Source organism: Elephantulus edwardii, unplaced genomic scaffold (genome assembly GCF_000299155.1).
Source record: "Elephantulus edwardii isolate Elephantulus edwardi_28Jun2011 unplaced genomic scaffold, EleEdw1.0 scaffold00133, whole genome shotgun sequence".
NCBI lineage: Eukaryota > Metazoa > Chordata > Mammalia > Macroscelidea > Macroscelididae > Elephantulus > Elephantulus edwardii.
This window is the reverse complement of record NW_006399883.1, coordinates 4,293,108-4,314,108: the sequence shown is the minus strand read 5'-3', so window position 1 is coordinate 4,314,108 and position 21,001 is coordinate 4,293,108. Positions and strand designations below refer to the sequence as shown.

Here is a 21,001-nt window from a genome sequence, read left to right as displayed (position 1 = left end):
TAAGCACGCCACAGGCCCTAAGAAGATACTATGACATAGAACAGGCTTACAGCAGCAAGATGGGTAAAAAGTCATAAATTAGCAGCTAATTTCTACCAGAAATGTCATGCTTAGCAAAAGTGACGACAGATGAAGGTGCAGCCTGGGCCTGGGTTGGTAATGAGGGAGCAGTCAGGCACCAGCAGTTGCCGAGCAGGTGACCATCTGGCCCAGTGGACAGCCCTGGTGCAGGCTCCTGCCGTGAAAGGCGTGTGGGGCCTGACCCTGACAGCAAACCAAGGGCACCCTGACTTCAGAGGTGGAGGCGCCCATTCAGCAGGCATGTTGTGCAGGGACGTCAGCATTGCCCCATCTTCCCTGGGTGTGGAGAAAAAAACCTCTGCCTTCTGAGGTGTGCCTCCAATTCACTGTATAGAAACCCCTTCAGTGGAAGCCACAATCACCTCCATCTCCATTACCCCTATAATTCTTCAAAATTGAATCAGATCAGATCAGCAACTCTTCCACCAACACTTCTCCTGTCCTTTGAAATTGCTTCCCAGGCCCTTCCTCTCAGAGGAAACATGCAGGGGTTGAGAACAATATACTCAAGAAGGGACTGTCTTCACAGTCCCATGCACATTCCCTTCTCCTATGTCAGTTTTTTCATCCGTCGGTTGTGCTTGTCAATAGTTAGGGCTGCGCGGTCCACAGACGAGGTGATGTTATCCAGAGCCTCATCCTGTCTCTCCAGCTCCATCTCTGTGTCCAAGGCGAGACTCTTTAGCTTCCCGAGGATCTGCAAGAGAAGCATAAATGACATAGTGCTTTTTTAGAAAAGATAGTGCTTTTTAGGGGAAAAAAACAACACCCCAAATAGCTTTCAATAATATTGAAAGATATTTCTTCCTACCATTTCTATAATATTTTAGAAATTCCACTTAATAACTTAAATAATGTTCCTATTAACTGAAAGGGGACAGTGAAAACCTTGACTCGGGGGAAAGAGTTCTCGTGATGGTGTATTCAAGGTTCCTGGAGGTCACTAACCTGGGACTGGGTCTCAAGCGTCTGGCCCAGAGCAAAATACTCAGCATCTGTCTCCACATCTGTGGATCAGGCTGTGCTTTCCATGGGAGATGGAAGCCTGTTCTGAAAGGCTGCCTGTGTCCCCGCCTGGCCTCTGTCTGTGTTCAGAGGCAGGGAAAGGTCCTTCAGTCTTAAATGTGCCACTCACCGGCCACCAGCATCCTAGCTAATGACACTGCTGGTGGGCACTGCTTTATCCTATCACGGTGGGTCCCTGCGCTGACTCAGTGTGGCAGCTGGATATAGAAAGCAAAGCAAAAAAGCACAAGATCAAACCTTCACAACTTGGGCTTGAGTTCCTACTCTTAACCAATCTTCTGTTTGCAACCAGGCACCCAACTACACAGTGAAACTGGAGAAAAGATTTCCAAAGAAAAGGAAAGCCTTTTCCTGTTTATATGTTTGAAATATTTTACACACAAATTAAAAAAGCAAAACAAAACACAATCCAAACTGATGGAGTTCTTCACACCACACACACCCATCACAGGGCTGCAAGATCACACAGTCTTCTGGAACCCACGCCTGGAAAAGGTGACAGGGGGTTTCAGGTCACGCCACACCCAGGATCTGCTCTCACAGCCTGGGTGGGAGTGCAGAAAGCACTACAGAGACGTCCAAGAACTGGTGGGGTTGTGGACATGTCAGACTGCAGAGGGCCTGGCGGAGTGTGGAAGCCACTGAGCCCTGAGCTACACATGATCTTATACTAGGCCCTGGAGAGACAGCAGCATCTTGCAGGGGGTGGGAGGGCCACTCAAGCGTGGTGGACTAAGGAACCCCTCCGCCTCAGTTTCAGCTCCCCAGGCCCCCCTCTTTTCTATGACTCATGTCATACTTCATGTATTTTCACACACTAACAAGAGCAACCATTTTATTACAATTCTATTGAGACTAATCATATCGTTAAAGGTTACTTCAACTACAAACTTAGTGAGCCCAGGTTTTAAAATTTAATATACTCAAGCTGATAACAAAAAGGATACGCTTAAAAAGAAGTCTTAATGACCAAACATTTGCAGTAAATGTTAATACTCTCTAGGGAAAGTTAGAGATCACGGGTTAGATCACGAAAAAGAAAGTGCAGAATCTGAATCAATATAGAGGAATCCTCAATACTCAAGTTTAATAACCACAATGGATCAATACATCTGAACATACATTCAAAGCACCTAAATATCAGGTAATGAACTGCAGTGGTAAACAGAAGTATGTCAGAGCAACCCTACCTCTAATTGGCTATTACTGCTTCACACTCACACAGAGAAGCAGTCCCCACTCAGGCTCTCCTGACGATGTGAAGGGAAAGCATGTGACAGGGAGCTCTGTACTTCACAGGTGTGTGTGACTCAGGGGGCTGTGACAACCCTGAGCAGTGCTTTTGCTAGAAAAGGCAGTAGCTCCACCCTAACTGAAAGCAAACTGCTTTCTACCTGCACTAACCAAGCAGCAAAGAAAATGGAAAATGTGTAGGTATGTCCCACTTTCAGTCTGACTAGTAGGCGTTGGGAAGAGCACCATTTATGCCTGAACTTCTCCATCAGATTAACAAGGAACCAAATCAAGATGGAGAGATGGTCAGGATGTATTAGGAGGACAAGAAGATCTGCCTTCTTCCAAAGTACTGGTGAGGCTCAAATGAGATCACAAATGTGAACAAGCTGTGAAAACTATAAAGCACTATGTAAGGGTCCTAGCAGCCAAGTCTCAGAATGTTTAAGCTAAAGGAGCCTTGGGCCACCGAGCTCTGCTCCCCACCCTCATTTTGCAGGAGGGGACACAGGGACTGAGAGCTGAAGCCATTTAAGGTCGTACAGCACACAAGTGGCAGAAGCAATACTTCATCCCAGATACGACATTATTACTATTATCTCTGCCATTAGGCATAAGAGTAAGTTGTTTTTTTGTTTTTTTTTTAAGAGTAAGTTCTTGATTCAAGTTAGCAGACTCAGACAACAACCTTTTTGCACCCTCTGGGAACTGGTGGAAACTCCATCAGTTGAGTCACTTAAAAAACTGGACAGAGTCCTGGAAAATATACTGTGGGGATCAATCTGGCTCTGAAGAGGGGGACGGACTGGATGACCTAATACAGTAGGTCTTTTCCATCTCTCATTTCTATGATCTCATATGGCTGATGCCCAAACAGCATAATAAAAAAAGGGGGGGGGAGAGAATCATCAGTCACCACCATGTGAAGCAGGTTCTCCTGTGCACTTTCTCTGGGAAGTGTTCCTTTCTCATTTACCTCCACCCACCTAGAATGTGTGTGCACAGTATGCCTCCGAGAAGGGCTGCCCTGAGCCACATACCCTGCTTTCTCTGATGTCAACGAGGTGGCTGCACCTGTGCTAAATGAAGAAGTTGCACAGACCACTGGACAAGTTTCTCTAGGGTCTACACATCTCCTTTAATCACTTTTAAAAGCAATTCAAGTTTATTTTAAATGAAAATGTCTTTGAGGATCCCAAAGCTCCCAGTTGTGAACAATGATCTCTTTGTGTCTCCTCTCACAAGCAGGGGAAGGGCGGGAGGGTATTTGGTAAGGGTGCCCACGCTGCTACTCCATAACCCCACTGGAAGTCTTGGGTTAGGGAGACTGTGAATGTGAGAACTTTTAGTACAAAGGCACTCAAAACCAGCTCATGAACAAGCCGCGCTGTCTTCAGAGCCATTTGTTTCCTTTAGTAGAGATTATTCATTTGTTTTTGCTCTGATCATACAGTACATATAAGAAATCAGGAAACAAAATAAAAGCTCAAATTCAAATCTATACTTAACATATGCATTACTTCTGGTATTGTAGTATAGTCGTATCTAGTTTTTATTCCCTCCCCTCATCCCTATCTATATACTTTCATGAAGAAGTAAATTTGAAGATTAGAGATAGAATTTTATTTTCTGCTTTCCCCCCATCTTTTACTTAGTCTAAGTAAATGCTAAGAGTTATGCAACACATATAATGTGCCATAACTTTTTTTCTTAGAACTTTATACATTTCATCTCAGTTAATTCTCTTTTCTTTTAATTATTATTATTAACTTTTATTAGTTTCAATGAACATTCACAGGGATTCTGGGCTTTCACTCCTTCATTGCCGCACCATTCTCTCCACCCTCCTCCCCAGTTTGTTCTTCTTCCCCGCCATCCGAATGTCTGTTTTAATTGTCCAATTGCCACAGTGCTTGTCAAAGTCAGTTCTGATTAATCTCCTTTGTCGGTGTGTCCTTTGCCATTCCCTATCACTCCTCCCTGAGAGAGACTTCACCCTGAGTCATAAGGAAAAGGGGATGGCATATTCTCTTAGCTACTTCCTGCTGAAAAGGGACGCTGTGGGTTTCAGGGTGAAGACCTTCTCTCACTACTCTAAAGGGCCCCTTTGGCAGTAGGAAACACATAGACTATTATGGAGATTGATTTCGCAATTTAGATGCACTCTTATTGATTGTGCTTGGCCGTACATGTTCATATCCTTAAAGATGTATCATGGGGGTGTTGCAACCTAGAAGACACAAATTTGACTAACAATTTATAAGTACATGAGTCAAAAATTATGGAAAATTAAAAGAAAGGATTCTTTCATTGTTTTATAAACCCTCCCCCAGGTCCCCTCCACCATGTAGCCCTCGCTCTAGACTCCTGTGATGACAGAAGTACCTAGTCATATATCTCTTTTAAACAGTTTTCTCCCTCCTCTGTTTCAGTGCAGTATACATTATTGAACCCATCTTACTCAGTCTCTCCCCAACCCCAAGGACAGTCCCATTCTACAACAGTGGCATCATGTAATATTTGTCCTTTTGTGACTGGGATATTTCACTCAGCATAATGTTCTCCAGAGTCAACCATTTTGAATAATATTGCATGAGTTCCTTATTTTTTAATGCAGCATAGTATTCCATTGTGCGAATATACCACAGCTTCTCTAGCCATTCGTTTGTTGATGGGCACTTAGGTTGTTTCCAACTCCTTGCTATTGTGAACAAAGCTGCAATAAACATGGGTGTGCATATATCTGCTTGGATGTCAGCTATGGTCTCTTCAGGGTATATTCCCAGTAGTGGAATTGCTGGGTCAAATGGTATCTCTATTTGTAACTTTTTGAGAAAGCGCCATACTGCTTTCCACAGGGGTTGCACCATTTTACACTCCCACCAACAGTGAATCAGGGTTCCAGTTTCTCCACAACCTCGCCAGCATTTATTGCTTGCTGTTCTGTTAAATTTTGCTATTTTGACTGGGGTGAGATGATATCTCATAGTTGTTTTAATTTGCATCTCTCTTAGGGCTAGGGATTTTGAGCATTTCTTCATGTGCTTGTTAGCCATCTGAATGTCGTCTTCGGTGAAGTGCCTGTTCATATCCTGTGCCCATTTCTTAACAAATGGTGTTGGCAAAATTGGAAAAATATCTGCAAAAGACTCAAGCAAGACCCACACCTCACTCCATACACAAAAACCAACTCAAGGTGGATCATGGACCTAGGACTAAAACCAAGGACTATAAACTTCATTACAGAAAAGCTAGGAACAACACTAGAAGTCCTAATCCACAACATAAACAGTCTTCCCAGTATCCTGGAAAACCTACAACCAGGAGAAGATAACATAGATGAATGGGATCTTCTAAGACTCAAATCCCTATGCACATCCAAAAACTTCTCCAACAGGGTAAAAAGGGAAGCCACTGACTGGGAAAAAGTATTCGGTAAACATATCAGATAAGGGACTTATATCCAGAATTTATGAAATACTTGAGCACCACAACAAGATAAAGGTAAATAATCCAATAGAAAAATGGGCTCAGTTAATTCTCAAACTAACTCTGTTTCACAAATGAGGCCAAGAAAGACTGGGCAGCTTGGCCCAAGTTCCCAAGTTCCTGAGGGTCTTCTCAGTGGTGGATATGCTCAATCAAGTGGGCTGGTGGTAGACACAAGGTTTGTAGGTGCCATTCTGTCCTACCACTGTGACATGGGAACCACAGCATCAAAGGCTCAAAGGTCATGCTACTGGATACGTCCTCCTAAAACATGGCATGAGGACCTTCACCAGAGACTGGCAGAAAAGAATTCACACACCCAAGGCTGGGTGTGTCCTGGTGTTGTGTTATCCCTTACAGTCCTGAGTATCTAAAATAAGATATCCAATATAACAAGCCACAGACACCATTTAAAATCCTCTAACATGTAAAATATTAGAAATAAAATTATTTTTAATAGCACATCTAATCCATATATCTACTTCCAATATGGAGTCAATACAAATAATAATTAATGATATGTTTTATTTATTAGTTTAGAAGAGGCTGTGGCACCAAAGATATCAAACCTGCCTGACAATATAGAACACCAGAAGATTGTCTATTTGTGCTTTATTGACATACAAAGGCATTTGACTGTGTGGAACATAACAAGTTGTGGCTGACATTAAGAAGAATGGGAATCCCAGAGCACTTGATTGTGCTAATAAGGAACCTATACCTGGACCAGAAGGCTGTTTATGCAAACAGAAGAGGGGAACACTGCATGATTTAAAATTGAGAAGGGAGTGTGTCAGGATTGTATTATCTCTCCATAACTATTCAATCTGAGCAAATTACCTGAGAACCTGGACTCTATGAAGAGGAGTGTGGCATCAGGATTGTAGGAAGACTCATCAATAACCTCAATTATACTATACAGATGACAAAACCTCGCTTGCTGAAAGTGAGGAAAACTTGAAGCACTTGTTGCAGAAGACCAAGGAATGCAGCCTTCAGTATGGATTGCATCTCAATGTCAAGAAAACAAAGATTCTTACCACTGGACCAAAAAGCATCATCATAGTGGATGAAGAGGAGATTGAAACTGTCAACAGCTTCATCTTGCTTGGATCCACAACTAACAGCCTTGGTACCAACAGTCAGGAAATAAAGAAAGCGTATTGCACTAGGATAATCTTAAGTTAGGGACCTCTCCAAATTATTGAAGAGTAGTGATGTCAGTTTTAGGACTAAAGTGTGTCTGATTCAGGCCATAGTCTTTCTAATTACTGGCTATGCATCTGAGAGCTGGACAATGAGTAAGGATGACAGAAAGAGAATTGACGCCTTTGAGCTGTGGTGTTGGAGAAGAGCACTGAACATCCCATGGACAGCTAAAAGAACAGATATGTCTTGGAGAGGGTACAGGTGGAGTGTTCTTTGGAGGCAAGAATGATGAGACTTCACCTTACATACTTTGAGCATATTGCTAACAGGGGCTATTCCTTGGAGAGAGACATGATGCTAGTAAGGGTGGAAGGTCAGTGAAGGAGAGAAAGACCCAGGTCGATTGACAAGGTGATTGCTTCAGTTGGCTATTGTATGTCAGGAAGTGTGAGGATGGTGCAGGATAGAGCAGGGTTCAGATCTTTTGTTCTGATAGGATCCCTACGAGTCTTACTCGACTCGACAGCATGTAACAACAGCAAAAAGAACAAGGTTTATACTAAGTCTCAGCAGTCTGGCTTATGCCACACTTGAGCTTTCATCTTGGACTGGACATGGTCCAAATGCTCAGGAATTACAGGTGGCCAGGGCTGCTGACTTGGACAGGACAGGGTCATAGGTACATGATGGCAATCTCCCTAAAAAGCCATTTCAGTGACAACTCCTACATGCTTCTAGGTCTCAGTCATCCATCTTCTTCAAGAAGATGAGTTAATCAACTAATTTAAAGTCTTCAATTAAACAGTGGCAAAAGCTAGAAAACTTGTATTGCTGGTTTAATAAATACAAATGATAATTTATTTTATGACCAAGAAATAGCTGATATTTTAGTATATACACAGCCCAAGAATGACTTATCCCCTCAAGACTTTCTGGTTTGGGAAAAGTATCATTAGATAGGTCTTAAAAATGGCACTCTTTCCCATTTCTCTGTTGAGGCCCTGTCTGTGTGCAAAAATTATATTTGAAATTAATTAATGTGGCTAAAAAAAAGATATACATTTACAGCTACCAGGTTTATAGACAAAGAAAATTATCAAATAACCTTAAAACTACCAGTCCTCTGAAACTTTGGTACAGATTCCTTTTCCTTTAAGAAAGAGATTGAAGTAATTCAGCAGCATCGTGTGAATTCCATACAGCTTGGGGTGGAAAGAATGGAGAACATGAAGTCTGGCCAAACCTTAAAAACAGTTGTTACTTTTGTGGCCTAGGATGACAAGCTGTCTAGTCATCAATGTGTCATGTTGCCAACCTCTGAAATATCAAGTGGCCTCTCTGATGAGTCCTTACTAGGCTCTGAATCAAAGACCAGGAGCAAAATGAACTCCCCACATCCCTATTAGACTACTAAACAATCCAACTAAAGAACAACCACGTTCTTACCTACATAAGAAGTCATCTACTTGAAAGCACATTAGAGAAATGAACTTTTTTTGAATGCATGGGAAAAAAATGTAAAAATGTAAATGGCAGGCCTGACAGGAAGAAGCATTCTTAAGACTGCCTAAAAACAACTACAAGCTCTTTGACTTGACGTCATCACATACTCAACCAAAGCCCAAGCAATGCTGAAGGCTCTCTAGGAGGACATCCGAATCCCTCTCCCTTTTGTTAAAGCTGGGAAGGGGGGAGGGGGTCAACCTAAGTGCTTTAGACAAGAAGCGGGGAAGCACAACTTGAGCAAATAAACCCAGCAAATGAGGCAAAATTAAGAAGGAAATATTTACGACATCATCAGACAAAGTGGAAGTTATTTTCCTTAAACAGCAGGGCCTGAGGAAGATGCTCGGGCTCTGCTGCCTGTACCAGCCACAATGTAGGCTCGAATCCAGCTGCCTGGGAAAGGGGAGAACCTCTGCTTCCTCCCCATGCTGCCCTGCCTGCCACCTCCACAGAGCATCCCAGAGCTCGGGACAAGGGCCACACACACAGTCTGGGTCAACAGCAACACTGAATCAGGTGCACCAGAAGAGTAAATAGAGAAACTTTTTGCCTTCTAAACATTTCCATTTTGTTTTTAAAACCAAAAAGTGAATTATGGAAAAACAATAAAACAGAGCTAATAACCTCGCCAAAAAGGACATGTGTGTCTCATGCCTACCATGTGATGTTCTATGAAGGTCATCAAGGTGCAAAGGTATTTTTAAGAAGCCCAACTCATTGCTGTCAAATTGGAAATTGAAACAAACCTGGACCAATTCTCCATTGGGCTTCTGAGGCTGTCAATTAATTTCATGAGAGAAGATCTTTTTCCCCCCAGGAGCCAGTGTGGGTGGATCTGAAGCCTTTGGGTTAATAGTGCAGTTCCCCATGAGGCATCCCACCAAAGAGCCCTGAGAACGGGCATTTGAAGCCTCAATATCTGTCGTAACCTAGGCCACCATGTATGACCCTGGAAAAGCCACTGCTTGAGCTCTCCCAGCGTAAGCACAGCACAGAAACGGTAAGCTCTGCAGAAGAACTGGGTCTCGGGGCTTCCAAAATGGTCTGTGATAAGCTGGTTCTTTCTCAGGCATCCTGGGGAGAAAATGTTTTTCTCTACCTCCTGATAAAGCTCTAGGATTCAGAATATTATTACCTTGCTATTAAGCACCTCAAGTGTGTTTAGAATTAGCTAGACTGTCTGCCTGGATCTTGTTATTAAGCTGACTCAATGAAAAGCTGTGAATTTTCGTGCAGTGAGAAATTAGCAACCATTTAAGAACAGAGCTTGGATAAATCAAGCTGTCTACAACTCAAAATAGTTCTACCAGTTGGGGCCATTAATATGCTATAGAGAAGGAAAAGAGGGGGGAAAATTGGCGTTCGCCACAGCTAAAGCTCTGGGGACTGTAAAGAACATTCTACACTACAATCTGTCACATTCAGCACTCACAGACCACCCCCAAAGTCCCACCCGGCCCCCTTGGCTGCAACATTCCTTGAGGCCCCCAACAGTGATTTGTAGCTGAAAGAAATGACATGCAGGGGCAGGCACACGGTTCTCTCCTGAAGGAAGGACGTTTGTCCAGAGCACTGCACCTCATTAGCCCCACCTTAGTGTCAGCGAGATGGCTCACTGACAAGGGGCTGAGTCACACACACACACTCTGCACACTAGGGTCTTCTGGAGAGTAATGCAAAGGCGGCACATCTTCAGCAGTTCAAATTCACCAGTGACTCCTCAGGAGAAAGGCGGTCTTTCGGTACAATTCACAGCTCTGGAAACATGATGGAAGGTTTCTATGAATCAAATCTGACTTGATGGCAGTGAGTCCAAGATTTCTGAATATGTGTCAGAAGCCTGTTGCTCTTGGTGCAGGCTCATCCTCACTTTACTCTCAAACTGTCCACGGAGGAGATGTTCATTTCATTCTTATCCAAACTCCAAATTCATTTCCAGCTTTGTAAGAAATACTTAATGTCATTGACCACAGTTGTTAGTTGTTGCTGAATTCATTTCCACTCAAGGGGATGCCATGTGTCCAGAGGAACTTGCTCCACAGAGTGTTGCTGGCTGTGCTCTTTCAGGAACAGACGGCCAGGGCTGCCTGCTGAGGAGCTGCTTTGGAGGGTTCAAGTTGCCAATCCTCTGGCTAGTTAAGCAATCTCTCTCATTTCCCTGAGTTCCTGAAGTTGTACATCACATAGGAGGAGATTTAAATTGTTTTTGTTACTGTGTGATATTGAGTTCAACTTGGTGTTCTCATTGTTGTTCTGTGGCACTGAGTCCCTATGAACAACACACCTGACCCCTGCCCTATGCTGCACCGTCCTCACGACCTCTCCTACGCCCCGGGTCACTGTACCACTCCAGGTCTTGGAGGGTTATCCTTTCACTGATCCTCTGCATTTCCCAGCATGCTATCCTTTCCAAGGACTGACCTCCTAATAACATGCCCAAAGGATATGAGCTGAAGTTTCACCATCCATGCCTCTAAGGAGCAGCCTGGTTACAGTTCTTCCAAAACAGATTTGTCTGTTCTTTTGACAGTCCATAGTGTATACAATACTCCTCTCTAACACCACAATTCAAAACACCAATTCTTCTTTTGTCTTCCTGAGTCACTGCCAACCTTCAGATACACAGAAAACAATTCAAAATACTTTGGTGTGGATCTGGTGTACCTGAGTTTTTAAACTAATATCCTTGCTCTTTAGCACTTTGGAGGGGTCTTTTCAGCAGATGTTCCCAAAGTAACATGTCTTTCAACTTCTTAACGGCTGCTGCCATGGGTGTTGACTGTGGATCCAAGCAAAAGGAAGTTGTTGACAACTTGTTGTCAACTCTATTCATCATCATATTGCCTACTATTAACACTATTTAACAGAGTAGAAATGTCCCCATATTCCTAGGCCGTGTATCTTTCAAAATCAGTTAGCTAGATTTTGTCTCCCTCAAAGCAACTGGTGGGTTCGAACCATTGAGCCTCTGGTTAGCAGTCAATAGTAGTGTTTAGCCACTGCAGTGCCACTGAGTTGATCCAACTCATAGTGACCCTGCAATGGGGTTCTGAGGCTGTAAATCCTTTTAGGAGGGGACTGCCCATCTTTCCCCCACTGAGCAGTTGGTGGATCCAAACCGTCAATCTTTTCCAGTTAACAGTTCAGCACATGTAATGTACTACTTTACAAGAGTTCTTCCTCATTAGATATGCAGATCAAAACCAAAATCACCTCACTTTCATTAGAATGGTAATGATTAGAGATCAATACACAGAAAACAACCAGCAGTGGTGAGGTTGTAGATAAAATGGAACTTTAATCTATCACTGGAGGAAATGTAAAATGGCACATCCACTTTGGAAAATGTCAAGAGGTTCCTCAAAAAGTTGGATGCTAAAAAAAAAAAAAAACAAACAGTTTAATACAGAGCTACCAGATGACCCAGAAATCCCAAACCTACAAGTTTACTACAACATGACTGGAACAGCATATCACCAGAGAACTGCCAGAAGTCCAGGCTGGGTTTAGAAGGTAATGGTACTAGGGATATTGTAGCTGATGTTAGATGGATCTTAGCTGAAAGCAGAGAATACCAGAGGAATGTCTATCTGTGCTTCATTGACTATGCAAAGGCATTTGACTGTGTGGGTCATAACAAACTGTGGCTGACTCTGAGAAGAATGGGAATCCCAGAACATTTGATTGTGCTAATGTGAAACCTATACTTGGACCAGGAGGCAGTTGTCAGAACAGAGCAAGGGAACACTGCATCGTTCAAAATTGGGAAGGGCGTATGCCAGGGATGCGTCCTATCTCCATACCTTTTCAACCTATATGCAGAACAGATTATCCGAGAGGCTGAGCTCTATGAGGAGAAATGTGGGGTCAAGATTGGTGGACAATTTATCAACAATCTGCGTTATGCAGATGACACAACCCTGCTTGCTGAAACTGAAGAGGACCTGAAGCACCTGCTGCAGAGGGTCAAGGACTGCAGCCTCCAGTATGGATTGAAGCTCAGTGTCAAGAAGACAAAGATTCTCACCGCTGGACCAATTGGCAGCATCAGGATGGATGGTGAAGAGATTGAGATTGTACACAGCTTTAGTTTGCTTGGCTCCACAGTCAACATTCTTGGCACCAGTAGCCAGTAAATTAAAAGGCGCATTGCCATGGGAAAGTCTGCGGTTAGGGACCTCTCCAAAGTACTGAAGAGCAATGGTGTCTCTCTGGAGACTAAGGTGCATTTGATACAGGCCATGGTCTTCACAATCACTTGTTATGCATCAGAGAGTTGGACAATGACCAAGGAGGATAGAAGAAGAATTGATGCCTTTGAGCTGTGGTGCTGGAGAAGAGTATTGAGAGTACCATGGACTGCTAGGAAAACAAACAGATTTGTCCTGGAGAGGGTTAAACCGGGTGGCTCCTTGGAGGCAAGGATTCTGAGGCTCCGTCTAACATACTTTGGACATGTTGTGAGGAGAGACCAGTCCTAGGAGAGGGACATCATGCTTGGTAGAGTGGAGGGACAGCGCAGGAGGGGAAGGCCCTCTATGAGGTGGATTGATTCAGCGACTGTGATAATCGGGATGGGAGTGTCAGAGACAGTGCGGTTGGCACAGGACAGAGCAGAGTTTAGGGCTGTTGTACATAGGGTCACTATGAGTCGCAGGCGACTCGACGGCACATAACAACAACAAAGTCATAATATCTAAAAACATAGAAAGAAGAGAAATGTTTAGCAACAGTAAATGGATAAACAAAATGTGGAATGTATGCACAATGGAATATTACTCAGCCAAAAAAGGAAATGAAGTTATAATATATAATACAACATGAATGAATTTTGAAAACAGTATGCTGGGTGAAATAAGTCATTTGAAAAAGAAAAAAAATACATTATTTATATTAAATAAACAAATACAAGCCAAGAATTTTTTTGTTTCCAGGGGCATAAGATCAGACAAAAGGGAGATTTTTTTGCTTAGGGGCACTGAGTTTATATTAATAGTGGAGGAATAACTTAGAAAAGAATAAAGATAATGGCTGTTCAAGATGAAGCAATCAATCTCACTGAAATATACTTGTATAAATGTGTCAAATGCTGAGAAGACAGAGCCATATTCAGAGGGAGGAAACAAACCTAAATCTAAAGAGCTCCACACACGCATCTGCTTTATTCCCACTCATGTTCTAACCCTCCCAAAAGCCTGGAAGCCACCCTGTGAAAGCTGGTAGACATTTTACACATCTTGTCCTCAGCACAAAATAATGGAATTCTTTATGAGAGGGCTCCCTCTACAACCACCCACCATTTCCTGGGGGCATTTTCTAAACACCAGCTGAAGCAACAAAATCCTTGCCAAGAGTAGTCTACACAAGCACCTCCACAAGGTAGACATCCTTCTCCAGAAAGCCCATGAGGTGTCCTCTGCCCCTCACAGGCTTCCGTGTTCTTCTGGGAACTGGCAGGTATTTCTTGCAGAGGACAGTCTGATAAATTGATATCCTCTCATTCCTAGGCAGTCAGTGCAACTCTGGAAGGCTGTTAGAGAGAGGCGCTTACCCATTTGAGGTGACTTCAGAGTCACCTAGGTCAGAGGAGGAGGGAAGAGAAACCACAGGGAGCTTGTGGCTCTAAAAGGCCTGAGAACAAGTGTGCTTCTTCTGTCAGGAGTAGGCTTTCAGGGACTCTGCAAATGAGCCTGGGCCCCTCCTAGGACCTATTTTGTTGTTACAGGATAACCTGCCAATCAGAGATGGCTCTCAAGAGTAGCCAAACCTAGTTGACCTTCATTTTCCAGGGTAAGAAGGTACAGATCAGATCAGGAGGGAAGGAGCAGAAAGTAAGAAATCATTGGTGATACAGAGATCCTGCTAAAGAAACAAAACACCAAGTGATTGGCAAATATATTAGAACATTGAAATGTGCACGACCCTGAACCTGGTGGATGCTACCTCAGGAGGACCAGGGTCAAGCACTATCAGGTGGGACAGGCTGGCCAGAGGCCACTGCTGGAGCACTCACCGGTGAATGAATGCAGATCAAAAGCCCCAGCAGTGATTCTTTACTATCTTCTTCATGCAGTCTGCTCACCACTGCCACCTCCCACGTCCTGGCTCAATTCCATCAAGCCACTTCAGGTATCTGCAGTCGTACTCACAGAGCCATATACCACATGTCTTCTGCCTCCACAGAAGAAAGAACTAGTGAGGACAGACTTTACTGAAAATACTGTGCACACAGAGAGGACAATGTAATTACCTCTGGGCATCTGGTGCTGCCTTTTGTTGCAGCCTCATTCAGGAAGACAGAACCACGTCCACCTCTGGCCCCATTAAAGCCTCTCACTGCATCGAGGCTGCCCTCCAAATACGACTCACTGAGCCACTGCTCCCAACTGACATACTGAAACTCTAGACAGTGTTTCTAAAATAGGACGGTCCAACAACATGTCGACTATACACAGCTGCACCGTTATTGCTAAGGGCATTAACTTAAGACATAACTGAAGAAACAACACTTTGTACCCACTAGAATTGCTATCCTATTTCACAAACAGTCCTTTTACTCATCAAAAGGAGTTAAGAGGTTAATTGTAACTCAGAGTTAGCACATCAATATTCTAAATATTTTGCCTATTGATCTTTTTTATAGCACTGAATTCAGGGAATCATTCTTCAAGGTTCTAACAAACCTACTAATTAATCTTGATGGAAGGCTGTGGGGGGAAAAATGACAGAACAACTTTTTTACAGTGTAGCAGAGTGGATCCAAAGGGATCCAGTGTCCTCACATTCCATAGGTCCTAGTCTCTAAACTGGCTCAAGTTTGGGGAATGACTGAATGATTGTGTTTCCCTTTTAACGACTCAAGTCTGTTTTCTAGCTCCTTCACCTAAAATTATTCTGCTTATGCAGATCAAGTAAGAACTTAGCAACTATCTATTTATCCTCTAGAAATACAATTAACTGGGCAACATCATGCTTTTAGGTGTCATTAAGCCAACAGTGACTCACTGCAATCCTATAGAAAACAGACCTCAATCTGACCCTATACTGTGCCGTTCTCATCATCTCTGACATACTTGAGCCCCTTATTACAATAACTACATCTATCCATCTTGTTGAAGTTCTTCTTCTCTTTTTATGACTCTCTACCTTTCCAAACATGATGTCTTTTTCTTAGGACAGCCAACTGGCCAACTTACTGGAAAAGATCGTTATTTGTTCCCATTCCAAAGAAAGGTAATCCAACAGAGTGTGGAAACTATCGAACAATATCATTAATATCATCATTAGCACATACACAAGCAAGATTCTGCTGAAAATGATCCAAAAACATTTGGAACAACATGTCAACAGAGAACTGCCAGATGTGCAGGCTGGATTTAAAAGAGGTCGTGGTACTACCGATATTACAGCTAATGTTAGATGAATCTTGGAAGAAAGCAGAGAATACCAGAAGAATGTCTATCTGTGCTTCATTGACTATGCAAAGGCTTTTGACTGTGTGGATCACAAGCACCTATGGGTGACTCTGAGAAGAATGGGAATCCCAGAACATTTGATTGTGCTAATGTGAAACCTATACTTGGACCAAGAGGCAGTCGTCAGAACAGGGCAAAGAGACACTATATGGTTCAAAATCAACAAGGGGGTCCGTCAGGGATGTATTTTGTCTCCATACCTTTTCAATCTGTATGCAGAACAGATCATCTGAGACGCTGGTTTGTACGAGGAGGAATGTGGCATCAGGATTGGTGGAAGAGTCATCAACAACCTGTGTTACGTGGATGACACAACCCTGCTTGTTGAAAACTGAGGAAGACCTGAAGCGCTTGATGCAGAAGATCAAGGACTGCAGCCTCCAATATGGATTGAAGCTCAGAGTCAGGAAAACAAAAATTCTCCCCGCTGGATCTTTCCCATTTCCTTTACTCTCCCTCCACCCACCAAATTGTGTCACCCTTTGATTTCCCCTCCTGCCAACTCTCTCTGCTCTGTTCCCACCCCTTCTCCCTTGGCTCTCCATACATGTTTTACTAGGAATCCTCCCATTCTTCTTAATGTTAGACATAAGTTTTTATTATATACTCAAATGTCTTTGTATAGCCAATAAAATAGAGATAAGCATCTTTTCTACATTCTCTGGTGTCAGACAAGATCCTCTTCTAAATATCACTTGAATTTCTGGCAGTTCTCTGTCAATACAATGTTCTAGCCATTTTTTATAATGTTCAGTAAGATTTTACTTGCATGTCATATTAGTAATACTGTTTGATAATTTCTACATTCTGTTGGATCACCTTTTTGGGGAATAGGAATAGGAATATATATGGATCTCTTCTAGTCAGTTGGCCAAGTACCAGTCTTTCAAATTTCTTGGCAGACTGGTAAGTACATCCAGGGCTTCATCTGTTTGTTGAAAGATGTCAGCTGGTGTTCCACCAATTGTGGGGTCTTTTATTTTTTTTTTTATTTTTTAATTTATTATTAATTTCAATGAAAATTTACAGACATTTTAGATTTCCACTCATTCATTCATTCATTGTTGCACTTTTCTCTCCTCCCAACCCTCCTCCGTAGTACCCTACCCTCTTGGAAAAGTAAAAGAAAAATTCTTTCATTGTTTTACAATCCCTCCCCCCAGGTCCACTCTACTATGCAGCCTTCACTCCGGACACCTGTCATGACAAAAATACTTAATCACATATCCCTTTTAAACAGTTTTCTCCCTTATCTATTTCAATGTAGTATACATTATTGAACCCATCTTTCTCAGTCTCCCTCCCAAACCCGCTGTCAGTCCTGCTTTACAACAGTGGCCCCATGCAGTATTTGTCCTTTTGTGACTGAGATACTTCACTCAGCATAATGTCCTCCAGGGTCATCCATTTGAATAATATTGCATAAGTTCCTTGTTTTTCAATGCAGCGTAGTATTCCACTGTGTGACTATACCACAGCTTCTCTATCCATTCATTTGTTGATGGGCACTTAAGATTGTTGCCAACTCCTTACTACTGTGAAAAAAAGCCGCAATAAACACGGGTGTGCATATATCTGCTTGGATGTCAATTATGGTCTCTTTGGGGTATATTCCTAGTAGTGAAATTGCTGGGTCAAATGGTATCTCTATTTGCAGCTTTTTGAGAAAGCACCATACTGCCTTCCACCGTGGCTGCACCATTTTACACTCCCACCAACAATGAATCAGGGTTCCAATTTCTCCACAACCTTGCCAGCCTTTGTTGTTTGCTATTCTATTAAATTTGGCTATTCTGACTGGGGTGAGATGATATCTCATAGTTGTTTTGATTTGCCTCTCTCTTAAAGCTAGGAACTTTGAACATTTCTTCATGTGCTTGTCAGCCATCTGAACGTCTTCTTTGGTGAAGTGTCTGTTCACATCCTGTGCCCATTTTTCTATTGGATTATTTACCTTTATCTTGTTGTGGTGCTCAAGTATTTTATAAATTCTAGATATAAGTCCCTTATCTGATATGTCATTACCAAGTGCTTTTTCCCAGTCTGCAGCTTCCCTTTTCCCTGTTGGAGAAGTTTTTGGATGTGCATCAGGATTTGATTCTTAGAAGATCCCATTCATCTATTTTATCTTCTCCTTGTTGTAGGTTTTTCAGGATACTTAGAAGACTGTTTATGTTGTGAATTAGGACTTCTAGCATTCTTCCAAGCTTTTCTTTAATGAAGATTATAGTCCTTGGTTTTAATCCTAGGTCCATGATCCACCTTGAGTTGGTTTTTGTATATGAAGTGAGATGTGGATCTTGCTTGAGTCTTTTGCAGATACTTTTCCAATTTTGCCACAACCATTTGTTAAAAAGGCTGTCGTTTCTCCACTTAACTCATTTCACCTCCCTGTCAAAAATCAGTTGACCATATGGGGTCTCATATTTTTGCCAACGCCTTCAGTGCAGCTTGAACTTATTCATTACCCCTGGTTCTTAATCGTAGATCATAGGTCTCTGCAACATCATAAATCTCTACCAACTCATTTTGTTGCTGTGTGTGTGCTGTTAAGTCAGAACCAACTCATAGGTGACCCTTCAGTGTGTTTTCAGAGACAGTTAATCGCATGGGAGGAGACTGCCCATTCTTCTCTCATGGAGCAGCTGGTGGATTTGAATGGTGTGCCTTCAGGATTACAGCTCAGGCTCTTACCACTATGCCACCAGAGCTTCACAGATATCTATATATTGGGCCATTCTGATTACTGCTTTGAGTCCTGTCACATGTATCTTGTCCTCAGTGATTACTTGCCACCACTTGGTCTCTGTTGCTTTGGGATTCAATCAACTCCATTCAGTGGCAGCAGTTCTCATCATGGTATCTGAAGCTCTTCAAGGATGCTGATGCCCCCATCACAAGTTTATTTCTCACAGTTATGATGAAAGGCATGCTCTTTCTCCCCAGCTGGTTAGGTGGGTCTTACATGTTAAATCCCTTCTAACATTCCAATTTCTCCAACCCTTTTTATACCCAGTTCCAGAATTTCACTTCATGTAAGTATAGGCCATCTTTTGTTTCATGTTTCAACCAAACTGTAAGAGGTCTTTCTAACCCCTAGAGCTCCAACACTGGATTCTGAATCTCTGCTTGGTGAGCCCATAATCAAGAGATTCATCCTGACCTAATTGCGTGTTCCTTCCACCAATATTCTATACCCTCAATACCCTTTCTATACACATTCTTTGTATTTCTCTCTGTAGAAATGAGAAATAGTATGCATTTCTTTGCATCTCCTCATGGGTAACACTTGTGCTCTCATTGTGCACTTTGTCACACTCTAGTCAGAGTATTGCTGTCCTTTCCCCCACAACATGACATGACTAAAATGCTTTGTCCTCACCTTCTACCCCCTGAGATCTGCCAGCTTACTTATCTTCTCTTCCTACTTGGTGGTCTCTAAACTGAGATGAGCCCCTTCTTGACACTACATTCCTTGAACATATGGACCACAGTTTGGCTCTTTCCATGCACGCACCTAACCCAGTGTCAGAGAGGATACGTAATGCATGCTTATAAAATAAGTGAAGTACTTCCTATGCTTATCACCTCATGCTAGTTACTTGTATGATTTGGTCCAAATAGTTCTTTAAAGGAGGAGAGATTGACTATCTCTTTAAATGAATAGTAAACTCATTGAGAAACTAGTGACATAATAATTTAGAGATTTAGCTATCTCTTAAATTTAACTCTACAACATTTCAGGCTGAAGAATATTTGCTAAGCATTATTAACTTACATATAGATTAAATATGCAAGAAATGTTTGACATATTCATAGTCTAACCAATGGCACCTAGCAACTAGGAGCAGACACAGGATGAATTAAGACAATATACTACTAGGAAATAAGGAATAGGGTAAACAGACCATAGCAAGAACAGCTCAACCACAATGGAATGGATTGAGAAATTATGGTACATGCACACAATGGAATACTATGTGGCATGCAAGAGCAATGCTTTTGTAAATTACTACCTAACATGGGAGTGACTAGAGAACATTATACTAAGAGAACTAAATCAGTCTCTTAAAGACAAATACTGTGTAAGACCATTATTGTAGAATGAGTACACGGATCCAAGGAGGGGAGAGGGGAGCTTAACCATAGGGTCACACAATTTAATGGGTGGAGGGAGAGGTGGGTAAAGGAAAGGGGGATCCAGTATGAAAAACAATGTATAAGAACTTCGTAAGTAAACTAGCATAAAATTTAAAAAAAAACAAACCACCAAAACAAAAAAAAAAAAAACAACAAAACCTCTCCAAAAAATAAAACAGACTAGAGATGCAGCGTTACTAAAGAAGATGGAGTGTATGCTACAGTTTCTTGAAAAGAAAATAAACAGGGGGTGGGGGGAGAATCCAACCCAGAACACTAGTTTTTAAAGACAGTTTCACAACAAAAAGTAGAAAACTTCATCATCCTTTCTGCCTTAGAATCATTCCAGGAAAGTTCTATTTAGCTGCCAGGACAGGCACATGTGGAACTTGGCTCTGCTAGGAAAGGAGATAGGATTTAAATAAAAAGACAAAAAAAACCCCGAACAATCACAAAACACCATCCCAAAGCCCAAAAGACAAACTTGAGTACTCCATAGGTTTCAGAAACTCTCTGGTCCCTAACTCTACCTGGTGACTGAAGACAAGTACCCCTCCTCTCCAACATGAGGTCTGTGGAGGACAGCCTTTCCAATTCATTTTTTTCTCCTTGCTGCAGAAGGTCAAAGGCTGTAGTCTTCAATATGGACTGAAGCTCAACATCAAGAAACAAAGATTCTCACCACTGGGTCAACTGGCAGCACCATGATGGACAGAGAAGAGATCGAGATAGTTAACAATTATAGCTTGTTCAGCTCCATAATCAACAGTCTTGGCACCAGCAGTCAGGAAATCAAAAGCCAAAATGCACTGGGAAAATCTGTTCTCAGGGACCTCTCTGGAGTACTGAGAAGCAGTGATGTCAGTCTAGAGACTAGAGTACACTTTAGTCAGGCATTATTT

The 21,001-nt window shown here is 42.4% G+C and overlaps 1 protein-coding gene across 1 annotated transcript in view; it reads right to left on the bottom strand.

Annotated features, from left to right (window-relative positions):
• Window positions 1-631: 631 nt before the first annotated feature.
• SNAP47 (synaptosomal-associated protein, 47kDa) overlaps window positions 632-21,001 on the bottom strand; it is a 58,280-nt gene continuing 37,910 nt past the window's right edge. The window contains exon 4 of the mRNA XM_006893912.1: window positions 632-778. Coding sequence (XP_006893974.1) covers window positions 632-778 — 147 coding nt within the window. The remainder of the gene's footprint in view (window positions 779-21,001) is intronic.